The 17,771-nt window shown below is 42.7% G+C and overlaps 1 protein-coding gene across 2 annotated transcripts in view; it reads left to right on the plus strand.

Moving 5' to 3' along the window:
• Window positions 1-17,771, plus strand: part of LRCH2 (leucine rich repeats and calponin homology domain containing 2) — a 927,979-nt gene that overhangs the window by 252,120 nt on the left and 658,088 nt on the right. For both annotated transcript variants that reach the window (XM_086918732.1, XM_086918733.1), the window contains exon 3: window positions 2,048-2,174. In XM_086918732.1, the coding sequence (XP_086774858.1) occupies window positions 2,048-2,174 (127 nt within the window). The remainder of the gene's footprint in view (window positions 1-2,047; window positions 2,175-17,771) is intronic.

Here is a 17,771-nt window from a genome sequence, read left to right on the forward strand (position 1 = left end):
CTTAAGCATATCAGTCAGGGTTCAACATTAACCTATCCTCCAACTAAGGAAGCACCGATCAACTAGCGCCGACTTGCATTGTGGGTTCGAGTGTATGGGGATAGGGAACGTTTTCAAAACCGTCTGTGCTGCAAACTTATTCCAACTCTTCTATGCTGTTTTAGTGATCTCTGAAGTATGTAGATTACGTTGTCTGTGTTCTCTTAGCAGCCGTGGTATGATCCACAGGGGTCTCACAGTCAAAACCCTTTCCGAATGGATACAGCGCTTTTGTCGATCTCACTGGCCATTCCAGTATGACGTTTTTAACGTTATTTATACCCCAATAGACCTAGACTATCCTGCTTCATATCACTACACCTACGTACTCCCTCCCATGTGGGAAACCATAATCTAAGGTGGAGTTTGTCGTGAAGGAATGCAGATTTGGGGAGGTATCACATGCTACATTGAAATGTAAACCTCTTCTTCAGAGACAACTTGCAACATCAGTGCCCAACCTAGACAGCAGGGGCATGCAAAGCACGTTATCTACAGAAATATAAGCTGCTAACTATTTGTTACAGGTATGTCATGTTCTCCTTCCTCCAAACTGTTATTGCATGGTTTCTTTGGGACCAGGTAGCTATAGTGATTTTGTAGGATGTTTTCCATTCCCTTTTAAATGGGGATCTTCACTTGATTACTCATTATCCTCAAAGGATGTGTTATCTGATGGATTGCGTTTTTCGGATACCAGGCTGGGAATATTTTTACACAGAGGGGCAGTTTGTGTTGTATTATCTTCAACACTGTCCTTACGTTCAAGGTTGCTGGTGCATCTTTTGGATTGTAAAATATGTGTTTTCCTGTGTTGTCCCTCAGAGCGGCTTTCTTGAATATGGTTGTGGGTTGGGTTTGAAACGGCTTACTTTGAGCCACGTTATAACTATTCTTATTTAAGCCAGTTCTTTCTGGACTTTCGGGTAGGTCAGTGTTCCCAATCTCTCTTGATGTGAGAGAGCTGCTATGTCGGGGACTTTCTACTTCTTCAGTGTTTTCTGTCCCTACCACTGGGAGGGGGGCATATATTAATAGAAGGTTCCAGTCAACGTGTCCAGGTGACCGTTTTACTCTGCATTGTTTTGTTGTTTAAAAAAAACACAGACAACCTGCATGGCATGATATTGACTTTTTGGCATCCTTTAATACATGTTTTGTGCCACCTGGTTGTTTGTCCGAGTGAGACCTCTTTTTTTCCCATTATCCTAACTGCTGACAGCAGGAGTATGCATTGGATTTTTGAGCAAGGTTCGTTCTGTGTCGTACGTCATTGATTGCAGCTTGGGCTTGTTGGCTGTTTGCCTTCATGAGTCCATATAGCGCAGTTCTTGAGTGCATTTCTTGCTAGACCCTCCTCGTCAGGTTTATTGCTTTGGTATTTAATCATAAATTGAGGAATTTGCAAGAAATATGCAGGTAGAAATATCCAGCAGAAGAATAGGTTACTTACCTATACTCCTGATGTTTCTTTTGGATACTCCATCTAGTGAATTCTCCATCTACCTGCACATTCTTTACCTCTCATCCACCTCCCCTTTATGATGAGAATTGTTGCATGTTTATTAAGATTCCAAATTAGTTTTTCTACACTGCATTTCTGTAATTTTTATCAATAGAATATTAGCTTCATATTGTGATGAAAAACAGTAGAGACCTGACTTCCAAGACTCTGGGTGGCACCATATACTGTTGTGTGGCATCACATCCAGTGAGGCACCAGAGTAGTATTGGAGCCAGGCACCATTTCTAGTACAAGAGAAGTATTTAACTTTTCTGGATCCAGCGCAATGTCATAGGACATCCATAGTGGGTAGAGTATCCACCAGAAACATCATTACCAAAGGTAAGTAACTTACTCCTCTTGCATTCCTCTCAATACAGATAATCACTAATCCCAGAACTCCTTAGACTCTCCCCAAAAGGATCAAGCATATCAAATATTTGTTTTTATTAATTTAAAACATGATTGATGAAACTAACTTCAGTTAAACTATTTTTTTCCCAGTCGTAATCTGTTATCAACGTTGCCAAAATACCTGTTTGACCTGCCTCTTAAAGTATTGGTCGTTAGCAATAATAAACTTGTATCCATTCCCGAAGAAATTGGAAAATTGAAAGACCTAATGGAATTGGTATGTATAAAGACTGGCTGTGCAATTTTGATGCTGTATTTTAGTTATGTTTGATGAATATGATATTGCATTGTAAGTTGAAATATGGGTATCTTTGGAATGCACTCCTTCTCTGATCATGTCCTCCTGTTTTTCTTTCATTCCATAACTCCCCTGCCCTAACATTTTACTTTTCACTGCATCTTCCTCATTCCTGAAATTATTTGCAAGATCAATTAGTTTTTTGCTGTATTTGCCTAATGCCTTCTAGGAGCAGTCATTAATTACCTATGACACCAAGTGCCCCATGTCCCACTTTATTGTGAATTTAAGCGGCGATTGTGCAAAATAAAGAGATGAGAAATTGAAAAATTGGAATAACCATTAGTAGGGGGACATAACTTGCTTGGCAGTACGTGAAGGCTAGCTGCCCAGCCCCACACCTCCTTACCGCCATCCTCCAGCCCACCGAGCGCCGTGAGGGGAACGGCCGGGCAGGCAACCCCAGCTCTGAGGACTCATTTCCCAGGTGCCCCGGTGGCATAGGCGCACCTGGGACGTCGCAGGCTGCGCCCGGAGGCGCCTACAAACACCGGAACGCCTCCTGTCCCGCGGGACGAGCGCGGGCGCGCCCGGGAGAAGCCCGGGACAAGGGCGGGGCAGTCTGTGCAGTCTGTGCAGTCCGGGCAGACCGAGGCAGGGCAGGGCCACCCCCCCTGGTTGTTGCTTTACCTGAAAAGTAAGCATCTGGACATATTTTTATGACTGTTTATTCCATTTTTAAAATTACCCCTTGTTTCACACTATTAGATAGGAAGTACTTTGCAAGGTTATAGTTATTTTTTTGTGTGCCTATTCCCAACTAGCCGTGAATCTAACGGTACTAACGTTTTTGGGGTTAATATTTAGTTAATACTAATGGCTAAGAACAAATCGACTATGGACAATTATTTAGTCAAAATGGTGAGTAAGATTAATAATGATAGAAGGAAATCACTGGGTCGGGAACATCCGCCAGTGATAATTACTACACCCCCTGGTGCCAGTAGTGGTTCGAATTTGGCCTCTCCTCCTATTACTGATGTTATTACTGATGTCCCATTAGTGGAAATCCCGGCAATATCAGTTGTAGATCAGGACGTACCAGACCAGGATTTACCAGATGATTCCATGGATACTTCACTACGGCGCTCTCCAGTTAAGAGAGCAGTAAGGAAATGTAGGAAAACACAGACTAAGCGGGGAGGAACACACCACAAGAAAATACCTGAAACAGTGCAGAGGAGCACCGTTGGTCACAAGGAGACCATGACCATTAACAGTGGCACCAACATGAATTCTGACCTTTTGGACCATATAGCCAAGATGCTTGAGGCTAAATTAGAAATTGTTGTTAAGCCTCTAGTGGCAAAAATAGATTTCCTGACAGCTGAAGTGTCTAGATTCATCAGTCCCACCGAGGAAAATGCGCCCAACTAATCTCCCACCAGATTGTGAACCATATGTTGTCGTACTTTCCAATGTCCCACCCGTAGACTCTACACAGCCCAACTTCCGCCAGGAATCACACGATTCGCTTAAACACAAAACTGTTTCCTGGCTGAATAAGAACTGTGGGTTTCCGATAAACTATTCAGGCCAGATATTAACAACTAGACGGGTACCCTGGATCGGTAATGCCAGGAAAACTTGTAGGGGTGAATGTATCATTATTAATTTTAGACACCCTCAACACGTTGCAACTGTTTTACTTAAAGCAGCATCCTTGAAATTGGGTGAGAATAGTGTGGGTGTGCATCCTTTGGGATATTTCTATAGCCATTTAGCCAAGGTTCCTCAGCATAATACCACAAGCAGGCCTCCAAATTCCAGCAGATGTCCAATCTTCGAGATCCCAACTCATAATAGATATCATGCATTGAGTACCTTGGATCAGAATGATTGACTCTTGTTGGTTGGCAGCCTTGGCTTGGGGGTAACTTCAAATACTCAGGTTGGGAAGCTAAATATGAATAACCTAGAGTTTGAGCAATCACAGACAGTGGGGCGCACATTGCATTATGATGACAGCCCTAGACCTGGCTCTGCTTTAATGGCAGCGGTGAGTGATCAGATTTCTAATTGTGCTGGGGATAGCAATGGCAGCCCAGGAGAGGTCGGTTTATGCTGTATCAGTAGTACCGCGCTTGAGGGAAACATTACTGGAAATATTCCAATGGAAGAAACAAGTATTATAACTATTCCTCTAGATAGTACACCTATGCAAGATATATTGTTGGATGCACCCCACTCAGTCTCAAGGAACATTTACCCATAAGATTAATATCATGGAACATAGCAGGCTTAGCTAGGAATCTACGGGACATAGTTTGGTGCACCTACATTGAGGATTATGATGTCATCCTCCTCCAGGAGACTTGGGCCTTAGAAACTCCGCATAGGCTCGGGTATAAAACTTTTCATCGTGACGCAATTCCCTCTGTAAGAGGGAGAGCGTCGGGGGGGGGCTGGTGATCTGGGTAAGAGTTAATTTAAAAATAGAAGTTATTCCATTGTCCATTCCTTCCCCTGATTTATTGGGACTAAAGATGGTGACAAGGAAAAAAAGAATCTGTATATCTAATAAACATATATAATAGACCACATCCATCAAATAAGGAATCTAAGGTAGTAGAGCTACTGGACTCCTTTTTAGATACACTAGGACCAAATGCGCAAGTGGTAGTAGGAGGGGACTTCAACTGTAAATATGAACCAGTGTTGGGCCTCGATAACCTACTCGATGATCAGGACATGGAAAATGATATCCCGATTCTGGATTCCACTGGGTCAGTTAAAAGTACTGTAGCAGCAATTCAAATTCTACAGCTGACCGTGGGTCACGACTTAAGGGCATGTAATGGCCGCTTACAGTCTGATAGACCAGCAGCCCCAACTTTTTGTAAAGGAAACTGTAAGTCACATATAGACTTTATACTGGTCTCTCTGAGTCTATGGTATTTAATTTTGACTTCAAAATAGATATTAGGACAGACAGCGACCATCTTCCACTTCAACTATGGCTAAATCCTCAGCCTTTTATATCTAAACCAGCCGAAGAGGTCGCATTAAATAGTTCTTTTGGGGAACTTCAGGTATCAAATAATAGGCGTGCTCTGAGATGGCCCTACATCCTGGCTAAAGATGCGACGATGCTAAATATTTATAATACTTTTTCCGACACCATTGCATCTTGCCAGGAGCCCTTATTGGGCACCCAGGGTGTTCTAGACCTACACTATCAATTGGTAGATGCTCTAACTCCCTTTTTGAGTAAAATTTGCAAAAGGGATAAGAACTCAAATGAAATCATTTAGAGTTAGCTAATCCTTGGTACAATAAAGAATGTCGTCTAGCTAAGTCCCACTTAATTCAGGCTGTTAAAACCAAGAATTTCCAGTGCATAAGAGATAGCAGGCATGCATATAATAAAATCTTGACTCAGGCGAAAAAAGCTTGGGATGACGCATTATGGGATGATCTACTAACTGCAGCTAAATTGAGAGAACAGGGTACCTTTTGGAGTTTAATATAGAAGGGGAATAGAAAGGGTAGATCATCTAAGGACCTCTACCTAGACGAAAAAACATGGTGTAACCATTTTACTAAACTTTATTCACACGATGAAGAGGGGTTGCCCATACAAGACCAAGAGAGCAACTTAGCATTGAGTATTGTTCCCTTACGATTCAGCATAGAGGAGACCATGCAGGCACTACAGGCCATTAAAGCAGGCAAAGCCCCAGGACCTGATAAGATCCCCGGCGGCTTATTGAAGCACGATGTGGAAGTATGGGGGCCTTATATTAACTTTTTATGTAACTCTATAGTGGCTGGAACGCCAATCCCCGATAGTTGGAAAGGGGCAGAAATCGTAACAATTTTTAAAAAAGGGGATCGTTATGATCCGGGCAATTGCCGCCTAATTAGTTTAATTGATCTTTTACAGAAGGTTTTTGCCAGACATATTTTAAATAGACTTTTAGAATGGATAGAGGGGACTCCGATATTGACTAAATACCAGGGAGGGTTTAGATCAAAAACCAGTACGGTGGATCAAGTATTTAGGTTCACGTGCATCTGCTGGAAGTACATTAATATAAGAAAGGGCAGTTTGTACGTGGCGTTCATAGACGACCTCGTCCCACGTAATCTCCTGTGGACCACACTAAGAAATATGGGGGTCCCCAGTGAGCTACTCAAAGAACTCATTAGACTACACACAGGGAACTACTCCAAAGTCAGATGGGGGAAGGGAGGTGAAGTTTCAAAGCCCATACCTGTGAGTCGAGGCGTGCGCCAAGGCTGTGTGCTGGCGCCTACGCTCTTCTCATTATATGTTAATGATATACCTACATACCTAAGGGACTGCGACCATGACTCCCCGAAGCTAGGAGATGAGGCGATCACGGCACTACTTTTTGACGATGATACAATCCTCATCTCACAGAGTCCGAAGGGTCTCCAAAATCTGGTGAATTCATTCTATGGTTACTGTGTAGAGAAGGGGTTAGAAATAAATTCATCTGAAACAAAATACATGTCCATAAATCCACAAAAGTCCTTTAGGAAGAATTTGGCCTTAAATAATCAAAAACTGGAGTATGTGGGGAGTTTCAACTATCTAGGTATTATGTTGGATAGTGCCCTTTCATGGAAGGGGCATCTGGTAAAAAGTAGATTGTCCTTCAAACAAAATTCGATGCCCATCCTAAAAGTGCATGGCGCAAGTCATTCTAAAGCTATCACGCCGGCACTTGAAGTATTTAAGGCAAAGGCCCAATCAGTGGCACTTTATGGCGCTGAGGTTTGGGGGCATTGCTGTAAGAGCAACTTTGAATGGGAAGAAAATCACTTTATACGTAGGTTGCTCAAATTACCAACTAGAACTCCCCTAGTCCCAGTGTTCCTGGATATTGATCTCAAACGGACAGATTACCAAGCAATCTTAAGGCCATTGTTGTATTGGGTAAGGCTATGGACAACCCCGGAGCTGTGTAACTATAAAAGTGGATTGATACAAATCATTCAGATTGATGAGTATAACAAAATCGCATGGTTAAAACATATTTCCTTTTGGTGTATCAGGTTAGGGTTGTCCCATTATTGGGAAGAACCTCAGAATAGGACACCCCGTGTAAAAAGCTCCTAAAGTTCACTTTCTGGTCTTATGTCAATGGTGAGCTACTCCATAGTTCATCCATTGGCATATTGACCCAGAAATTTCTGATTGTAAAGGATAATGCTGGATTTGAACCATTCATGGACGAGATAGGACCACCATTAGCAAAAACGTTATACTTGCAATTTAGATATTGGGTGCCCCAGACGAATGCAAATACTTGTAGGTGGGGGGTAAAAATGATAGTGGCATTTGTATCCTCTGCTCTCTAAAGGCAAAAGAAGACGACGTCCATCTAATGTTTTTTTGTCCGGTCTATAAGTCACCTAGAGACCGTTGGATTAGACCCCTCTGTAAAAATATGGGCGTTAGGTCCTACAAAGAGGCAGAGCGTATAATTAAGTCTAATACCTCCCAACTGGTAGTGCTTTGCATAAGTAGGTTTTTATTTAACGTGTACCTCAGAAAACAGCTTGGCCACAAGCTGTAATGTAATAATGGGGTCCGTAGTCTTCTCTACCCTGCATAAGTTACCATAGAATGCACTGATCTTATCTTTTAAATGTGGTTTTTAAAGGTTTTAAATTCTGGCTTTTAAATCATGATAAATAACGCTTTTATTTACATTATAAAGTGAGATCTTGATTTAAATGCGGTACTTGTAATATCATTGATATGTATCAATTGTTTGTTTGCCCCACTCTATTTATTGTAAACTGATCATGTGACTATTTGTTCGTATAGGGTAGTGTATATACTTGTCTGTAAATGTTTTTTTTTGTACTTCCTGCTTTTATGGCTATAATAGCCGAAATAAAGTTGAAACAAACATTAGTAATCAGAGCATATACACATTAGTTTTCCTGACTGTCCTTGATTGCTTGTGGTTTTTATATGGATCATGTAATGTACTCTTTTTCTCTGTCTTGGTTCAGTAATGTAAATCATTGTATTCTTTCATCCAGTAAGTAGAGAGATTTGCCTTCCTGTTTGGTGTCCCTGGATTTTACAAATTTTTCAAGACCGCCTTAGGGTTATAGCAGCAATTAATTCCAAACTGCTGGCTTCCTTTCTCTCCATTGGCAACAATTAAAATCCAAATGAGGTGTGAAGTATTTATCTGCCCCAGAGACCGCATTGGGCAGGGCTTCAAGTGGGGGGTGGGAGGGGTGTCTGTGGGGGTCTTAGCCCCCCCCAGTTTTTTTGGGGGGCCTCGAAAGGGGTCTCTAGGGTGCTCTATTTTCGGGCCTCAAAGGTCAAAGGTAGGGTGACCAGACATCCCGGTTTTTGTTGGTGTTTCGGGTGAGCATGCGCGCGCACTGGTTAAGGCGTGACGTCATTGTAGCAGGAAGGAAAATCCTTTGAAGAGAGACACTTTCTCTTGGGATTTCACTTCTCTTTGAACACGCAGCGCCACCTACGTCATCATGCCAACCATTGGTTAGAATCGGCACAACCATGCTTTTACGGCCTGCAGCAAGATTTCTTCAGCAACCAGTGTGACCCTGCTCTGCCTTAATGCAAGCGAGGGACGAGGGTCTGCAACAGAATCCAGCAGCAGTGAAAAGGAAACTTACCTTTGTGACGCCTCCCCAGCCCTACCAGCCTGTCGGGACCCTGTCTCTGCATCAGAGCTGCCTCAGCCAGGATCCTTCTGAAGCCACACAAGACTTGCCCTCCCAGCCTGCAAGCCTGCAACGTGAGTTTTTTAATGGCTGTTTTTTTAATCCCCTTCCCCGCAGCTTTCTCATTCCGCCGCAAAGTGCCATTCATCTTTTTCAAAACACTCTCACTGCCAATGCTGACTTCTTCTGTTTATTGATTTATATGCGGTGGTAAAGCACCCTCATAGAAAGCACTGCGTATGCATAGAAAATATTGAACAGCTCTCCGAAGGGAAATCAAGGAAAATATTGAGCACCACTATTTCCCCAGAATTCGAAAATATTGTTACAATATTACTATTTAGACCACGCCCCTTTAATAAATTTGCCATGCCCCTTTTAGAGCACCCCCAGTTTTTTCCCCACTTAAAGCCCTGGCATTGGGCATGCCCTTTTGACATGTATACAAAACAGGGCCGTAGCTTGAGGAGGGCTTTTGAACTGGGATCTCTCCCAGCCATCTTCTCTTGGTTCAGGCTTGTTGTATCCTGTTTTCAGAACCTGTCTGGAAAGGTATGACAGTAGCAGATCTTTGTTTCAGTAAGGCATGAGGTTTAGCAGCGCTGTATTTTGGGCAGTTCTCTTGTCATCTTAGAAAGCCCTAGGGAAAAGTTCTCCACAATATTCTGACTAAAGCAAACAGAATCTACTAAACATTTACGTAGCTGGACTGTGGGAATTCTGTTATGATCAGGAGCTGTCACCAGTTACTAGATAGTGAGCATAACAAAGAAGGCTTACTAGCCTGTGTAGAACTGCCCACCTTTATTTCCAAGCTCTGGAAGTCTTTCCAAGAATTAGAAAAGCTGGTCGCATGTAGATTCAGGAACTGAAAAGGTTGCATTAGGGCTCTCTCTTTTTGCATGGATTAGTTGACCAGTTGAGAATGGGCTGCACCGAACTGTGCTGGTAATCTGGGTAGAGTAAATGGTGTGTCTCTCTCCGACTTTTGAAATGTACTGGGTTCTTGGTTCAGACCGTGCAAAATGCGGCGGCAAGGCTCCTTTGAAAGGTTCCTAGTTACGTCTCCGCAAGTGAACCCCTCAAACAGATGCATTGGCTTCCAATTGAGGCATGGATTAGGTATAAATACCTTTGTACTGCTCATAGGGCCATAAATAACGAGGGTCCAGTAAAGCTCATAGAGTTGGTAACCACTTATGCTCCAACTAGACACATGAGATCCCCGCATCTTCATCTCCTCAGTACAACCAGGGTAAAAAGGATGAGATGGGGAGGAAGATCATTTGCACACTTAGTACCAAAGTTGTGGAACGATCTTTCGCCCAGTATCAGAGCACTGGAAAATGAACTTTCCTTGAGGAAGAAACTTAAGACATGGCTGTTTCCCTGTTAATGTACCAGAGGACCCGTTCTCAGCTCAGATCTCACCAGCGCGGGGAAGCCCTCTGGTAGCCATGCGCTTTACAAAATACAAACATACATACTGTGGTGGAGCCATGACTGAAGTGAGTTTTTGAGCGGGTGTCCCACTGCTATACTGTGACATGGACCCAAGAGGCCTTGCAAGCTGTTTGGGAGCTGTAAGAGTGAGCAGTGAACAGCAAGAAGCCACCTGATAATCATGGAAAGTTACTGACTGCCACTAATCTCCTGACCCGAGTAAGGCAGAAAAGTTGGCCGGTAACTTTTTCCTGTTTTCACTTTGGTGTAAGAATGGGCTCCAGTGCTCTCTTTGTGTAATGCATATTGATTAACAATGTATTTTACCATACTGTCTGTCATCGGATTTTCTTATACAATATTTGTAATTTGATTATATGTTTTCTCAATTTTACTAAAAACTTTCTTGGATTTTTGCTGTTCGGTTTCCTGATGTAGTATGGATTTGGTGCTGCTTAAATACCTAATGTCAATTTTCTGAAGAAAAGTGTACAGCTTTGTGCCATTATTATCAGAGGTACGCCTAAGTTTGTTCAGGGAAAGATATTCACTAATAATTTGGTTATCAACCCATGCCATTTTCCTATAAATAAAACATATTCTAAAGAAATGTTGTTTAAATTCCCTGACCACTACCAAATGCCTATTCGTCCAGAACATATTGCCTAACATTCACCACCTTTCTTGTAATACTGTGCCTCACAGCCCTCATTGAAATTCTCTCATGAAAACTTAAATTAAGTAGCTCAATTGCCCACTTTGCTAAATTATCTTGCCTTAGGCATTTACCTTGGTAGCTGGCACAAGGTATATTTCCCCTCCACCTCAGGATCATTGTGTTAACAAAAGACACTCTACTCCACCAGAGTTACTTTTGATCCCCAGGCACTAAAATTGTGATTACAGCAGGTCATGTACATTTTTAAGTAAGCCTTATTCTAAAGAGCATATTCTTGCCTTGACAAAGCTAGAGTGTTACTAGTGATCTCTGAGTAGCAATGCTCATGCTCATAGCTCATGTTCTTTCAATTTTGCACTCTGCATTTGCACCATCTAATATATTTAGGTTTTTCTCTTTCTGCCAACTATCATGATCCACATTCCTAAATGCTGCCCATTATGTGTGGCTTCTCTTCGTGTTCTAGGTATGAGTCTCGTTTTACAATGAAGTAATATCCTGGCTGCACTCCTGTCGGTTCCAGCTCTTGCTCAGTTAATGAGCAGTTGAATGCCCCTCCCTCGATTGAATCAAATATTTGTCCTTCTAATGTTCCCTTGTAAGCCCAGCTAACCCTCTGCATGTTCAAGGAGACAGATGTGGTGTCAGAGCCCATGTCTGTCAGAGGGCCGTGAGGCAAGTGGGAGCTACTGTTCCCACACTTGGGATTTGAGAGCTTTTACTCCTGATGTTCCGGTGCCTGACCTACTGTGGATCCTGAACTGGGCCAAGAGCCCCTTCAGAAATTGACTTTCCTATTGTAGTAATGTACAATGTACCTCAGCAACGTACTTTTTTGTAAATACTCATTGTGTTTCACTGCCCGCGCTAATATGTATATAATTGAGTAGCACCATGGAGATAGATCCTGGGGCTGGTGATCAATATGTTAAGCTGGTCAGTTGCACCTGACTTTGCCCACTGGGTGGATGGGAACTTTTCTTCTTGGATTAAACCTGCTTCTTTATTCTCAATATTGGATCTTCATTATTTAATTTCAACTTAATTTTACACTGGCGATGAACTGAGGAAGTAACCGATTCTTTTCAAGCTTCAAGAAGTGACTTTTATTTTTCCTCTACAAGAAGTATTTGGTCTGAACAACCTGTAGCATTTTACGAGGAGGAAATCCAAAGCAACCTGTAAGTGTTCTATCTACAACATCTCCTTCTCACCTTGAACTCTGAACACTCCCCTCATCCTTTAACATTGGGAGGTTTCTGTGAGCAGTTCTTTCACAAAGCATTTGCTGCATGCCTCACCTCTTGCTGTGTTATTGGGGTTCGGAGTCTCTTGTGCGGGATTTCATATGTTAAGACAATTCACCATAAGCTGCTCAACAGTAAATGCTTACTTGAGTTGGGAATACTTTTGCTTCTCAGCTTTTAGGTGTGAGATTGGAGGCATCATATTTCTACTCCTCACTGAGTATGTAATTTTGTTTTTATTATTGTTTAACTTTTCAAAAGAAATGCCTACTGGGATTTAACCTCAACATTTACAAGCCTATTTACTTTTGAATGCTGTTTAACTCTTACTTTGATATCGTGCTTGGTGGTGTTCTTGAGAATCTGCATTTTTCAAGACGACATGCTCCGAACGCTGCTTTCTGCCGTTCCTCTGTCACTGTGTATACGGAGTGAACTCCTACGTCATTGTCCCACGCTACGCACATTGTTACACTCCTTTACAGTAAGTGCGTAACGTGGCAGCCATCTTGGTGAAACCTGAAGTTTGAAGCTTTTCCTAAGATTAACTATGGTTTCCAAGCTTACAAGTTGCAGCAGTGATTTCGGATTTTCGTCAAACTTTTGTTTCAACATCGAGTAAGACTTACTTTTATATTGATATACATGACATTTTTTTTTACTTCCGCAGACTTTCTTCCCAACCACAAAGTGATTTTCAAGGAACTATTCTGCCACTGACTTTAACTTACTGCGTTCATACGTTTATTTTCTAAGGACTATTTATTCCATCTGCACTTAAGTTTACTGTTTTCACTTTCACTGGATTTAAGTTAACCTCACTCATTTTCAGGTGATTTTAATTGAGACTTTTGCGCATTTTGTTGCATTTATCCTGTGTCTTTAGCAATTTTCTAATTATGGTCTAGATAGTCATTCCTTTCCCTCATTTTATCTTTATATTTTTTTTTATTGACACTTTTGACCTGAGCTAACCGGGTACTTTCACTTCAAGTTAGAATTTTTGTTCCTTTGTGTGTTAGATCATGCAAAACGTTGCAGCACCACCTTTCTTTCATCTGCTGATGAGCCCCCCCATCAAATTGCAAAAGTGGAAAAAGGTTTTTGAAAGATATGCTAAAGTGTGTGGCACAAACCTCAGCGCAGAAAGGAGAACTGCTCTTCTTCTGCATTGTCTTGGCTCTGAAAGTCAAGAGGTGTTTGATCATTTACCTGATATTGACGATCAAAGCCTAAATGAATACGAAATATGCATTTTGAAACTTGACAAGCATTTCTTACCCAAGGTGAGCATTATCCTAGAACATTATCATTTTGGTCGCAGGACACAAAATGAGGGTGAGTCTGTGGCAAACTGCATTACTGCTGTAAGAAAGTTAGCTTTGTCATGTAAATTTGGTACTTTGGTGGAGGAAAGGATACATGATCAATTCATGTTAGGGTGCAAAGTTGAAAAAGTCAGGAGTGATCTGTGGCAAAAGGATGAGCCATCGATTGATGAGGTTACCAATATTGCTAAACAAATAGAACATTCTTTAAAATGTGTGGAAGTTATTACCAAGTGTGAAACAAAGGACAATAGTGTTCATTTCGTAAAAGGGAATTTGAAAGAGAAAAATACAAAGAAAAGTCTGTTTACTAAACCGGATATAAAAATGTATGCTAAACCACAAATTAAATCTTACAGCACTTTGCAGCCAAGAGCTGTAGGTGTGGTTAAGATGGCCATTCAGCCAATGGCGTAAAGTGCCCAGCTCTTAAGTCTACTTGTTCAAATTGCAAAAAGATTGGTCACTTCTCTGCTGTTTGTAAGGCCAAGGAAACCGAAGGTAAGGTTTACGCAGTTGCTTGTGACAGCAATAGTGATAGCGATGTTTGCTCGGAATTTGACTATGGTCAAATTCTGTCTCAGGTTAGTGACAATTCCAAGAAAGGCCCCTTGGATGATATATGTGTTGAAAGTAAAACCACAAAGGTACTTTTGGATTCAGGGGCGAAAATCACCATTGTGTCTAATTTGATAAACACTGTGAAGATCCCATAAAACTTATGGGATATTTTTCTGGTTTAATAGAGTACAAAGGAAGATTTACATCAGGAAAAATGTATGTCTCACGAAAGGGTGTTAGCATCCTTAGCTGGTTTTAACAGAGGGATTTAGGTGTAATGCTGGATCCAATAATGAACCTCCTATCATTTTGAAGGAGAACCTTGTAGTGAGTGATGTGTCATCCAATGATAGTGATAATGATTTCACCTCAACTCTCAAGGAAACATTTCCCAGGGTCTTCAGGGATGAATTGGGGTGTTTGCTTGGTTATGTTCACAAGATAAGATTAGTTTCAGGAGCTGTTCCTGTAGCTGGGAAAGTGCGTGGAGTTCCTGTCGCAGTTAGAGAAAAGATGAAGGGAGAATTGGAAAAACTTTAAGCTGAAGGGATAATTGAGGAGGTTGAAGGTACACCTTGGTTGGCGCCTGTGGTCGTAGCCAGAAAGGCCATTGGAAGTCTTCGTTTGTGCGTTGATTTGAGGGAACTTAATAAGGAGGTCATAGTAGATAGGTATCCTCTTCAAAAATCTCAGATATGTTGATGTTATTGCAAGGAGCCAACGTATTTTCTACTGCGGACTTAAAGGCCGTCTACCATCAAAATAAGTTGGATGAAGAATCCAAGGACCTGATGTCCTTTATTACACCATTTGGGACTTTTAGATTTATAAGACTTCCCTTAGGGCTGGTGTCACCAGCATCAGTGTTTCAGAGAGCATTGGAAAAAGTGTTGAAAGGACAATCAGCGGTTAAGATCTACCAAGATATATGGGATGGACGAAAGTGAACATGATAGGAGACTCAATGAAGTACTTGAAAGATTCCATGATAACAATCTTACTGTTAGGTTACACAAATGTAAATTCAGGAGATCTTCTAATGATTTATTTTATTTATTTATTTTAAAGGTTTTATATAGCGCTGGCTAGACCCGAGGTATCAGAGCGCTTTACATGAGTATCAGATCATAGTTGCAGGTTACATCGTTACAAAGGTTACACAGTTATTAGTGCATGACAACATAGTTCCTTGTAAGGTCGAGATAAACAATAAGCACATATACGTAAGGGAAAAAGCAGGCTAGGGGAGAAATTCAGGGGAGGGGTGTTAGGAGCAAGGGAAGTAGACAGAGAATGAAGAAGGGAAAGAGGAGGAGAGTATGAGAGACACAGCATGGAAAGAGGAGGGGGAGGGCGACGGGAACACAAACCGGTAGACGAGTCAAAGCGAAGTCCAAAGTCCAGTAAGCTGTGATCCTAGGGGAAGTGGTATCACTTCTCTATCTCTGTTGCGAAAGGCTCCCTTTATGCAGTGGACTCTCTCAGAGGGGTCTCTGAGACTCCTAGGCCTACATACTGGATCCTTCCCCAAAAAGGGGAGAGGGAGTGCTTTGGCAAGGGGTGCAATACCATACCTCATCTGTGAGTGGCTCCCATGGCGCTGTGGACTCTCTCAGCGGGTTCGCTGAGACTCCAGAGTATAAATATTGGATTTTTCCCCAACAAGGGGAGAATGAGTGCTTAGTCAAAGGGCACAAAGGACAGGGGGCTAGGCGGTGTAGCAGGCAAGGGGAGAAATTCAGGGAAGAGGGGATAGGAGCTAGCGTTTTACATGAGGAACAGTAATGTTACCATTTTACATCAGTGACAACTTACATAAGTATCAAGAAAACCATTTAAAGAACATAGGGGACAAGGATAATGGTGCAAGGAAGGGTAAGGGGATAGGGTAAAGGGGTAGGAGGAAGATAGGACATAGAGATGAGGGGAAAATCTGCCCAAGGTCTGGCTGGGTAGGTGACGGCAGGGGGGGGTGGGGGTGTGGGGGGGTGGAGTCCACAACCAATATTCTCTTTAGCTATCTGGTAGCTCCACCAGGCATCGGCCAAATCGCTTGGTCTCCACAGTCTGGGGTAAGTTCTGCAGGTTCCAAGTCCTGATGCGATAGCAGGTTAGGGAATAGGTTCAAGGTCTGGTCAATGTCCAATTATTGTTCCAGGGAAGTAAAACAACGTGAAGGGGACCACTATGGCAGCCATCTTGGGGTTAGGCAGGGGAATATTGACCTCAGCGTTGTATTCAGCCATCCCCAATAAAATCTGTCGTTCAAGGGGAGGTGATTGAAGAACAATGGAGCAGCTAGAGGCCAGTGCCAGTGTCCGCTAGTCTCTCATGGAGTAGAGTATTGTCGCGAGTTGGCAACAAGGGAGAGAGACAGCCGCCATTTTCGGATCAGGCTGGGCATCTCCTATATCCCTCTCTTTCACAATAGGAACTAGTTGATCTCTATAATGATGGAGCCATGAAAGCGTGGTAAGTATCAGACATGTCGGATACTCTACACGCCGTTAAGATTGCTGAGACAAGTGTGGTAGAAGTGACAGACAACTTCATACTCTGTAGGACTAGTAAATTAACGCAGGGTCTGTAGGAGGGTGAGAAACGACTCACCATGACATCCGCTAAGGAGCTCTTGCCAAAAAAAACAGAGCTGTGTTGATGAGGGAAGACCCCCGGGTTCAGCGTTAGATCGCCCTGGTCAGCTTGAATGTCGATTTGTTGTGTGCGCCATTTTGGGGTCAGGCCTCGGTCCCCATGAACACCAAGGGTACTGCAGCATTCTGTCCGAGGTGTGCGAGCCCCCCTATTAATACGGGGCTCCTGCTCTCAAATGTGGGATGGCAAATGTAGTGGTAGCGCGCCCTTTATCACCTGCGCGGACGGAGCTCTCATCACTGTACGACCCTGTGTTCACGCACGGTGCCCTGCCCTACCTGCTGCTAATCGCCAAAGTGATTGGCCCCCAGCTCAAGATGTGGACCCTGGGAAAAGTGAGTTGATTAGCTGGATGAAACGGGAGCCGGCGGCCTCACGGGTGCAGATGCCCTGGCTCTTGGCAAGATCACTCCGTTCTGCAGGCATCATCTTAGCCTCTTCACAGGCGGGAACATAAAGGTTAAATTCTCCACGATGCCAGATAGGATAAAAGCGGCAGAGATCTTCCGGTGATCTGCCTGCATTCCGGCAGCAAGATCGCCGTTTTAGGTGTGAAAAAGGCACGGTGGGATGCTTGCTCAGGAAGCCGAGGTGAAGGGCCGACACTGAGCCTCAGCTCCGAGCGGCAATGATGGATGAGGTGGCTGCCCCATGCCAATCGATTATCTAGGTCACACTATTTCAGGCCAAGGTGTTGAACCCAAGGGAGATTTGATTGATACCTTGCAAAACTTAGCCTCTCCAATTGATAAAGAACTAATGACATTTCTTGGTATGGCTCAGTATTCCAGCAAATTCATGAAGGACTTTGATGTAAAGTGTGTTAATATGCAGATTTTACTGTGTATAGGATTTTGATTTTGTTTGATCTGATGCTTGTGAGGCAAAGTTTAAAGGAATCAAGGAAATTCTTAGTAAT

The sequence above is a fragment of the Lissotriton vulgaris genome, chromosome 4_1 (assembly GCF_964263255.1).
Source record: "Lissotriton vulgaris chromosome 4_1, aLisVul1.2, whole genome shotgun sequence".
Classification (NCBI taxonomy): Eukaryota; Metazoa; Chordata; class Amphibia; order Caudata; family Salamandridae; genus Lissotriton; species Lissotriton vulgaris.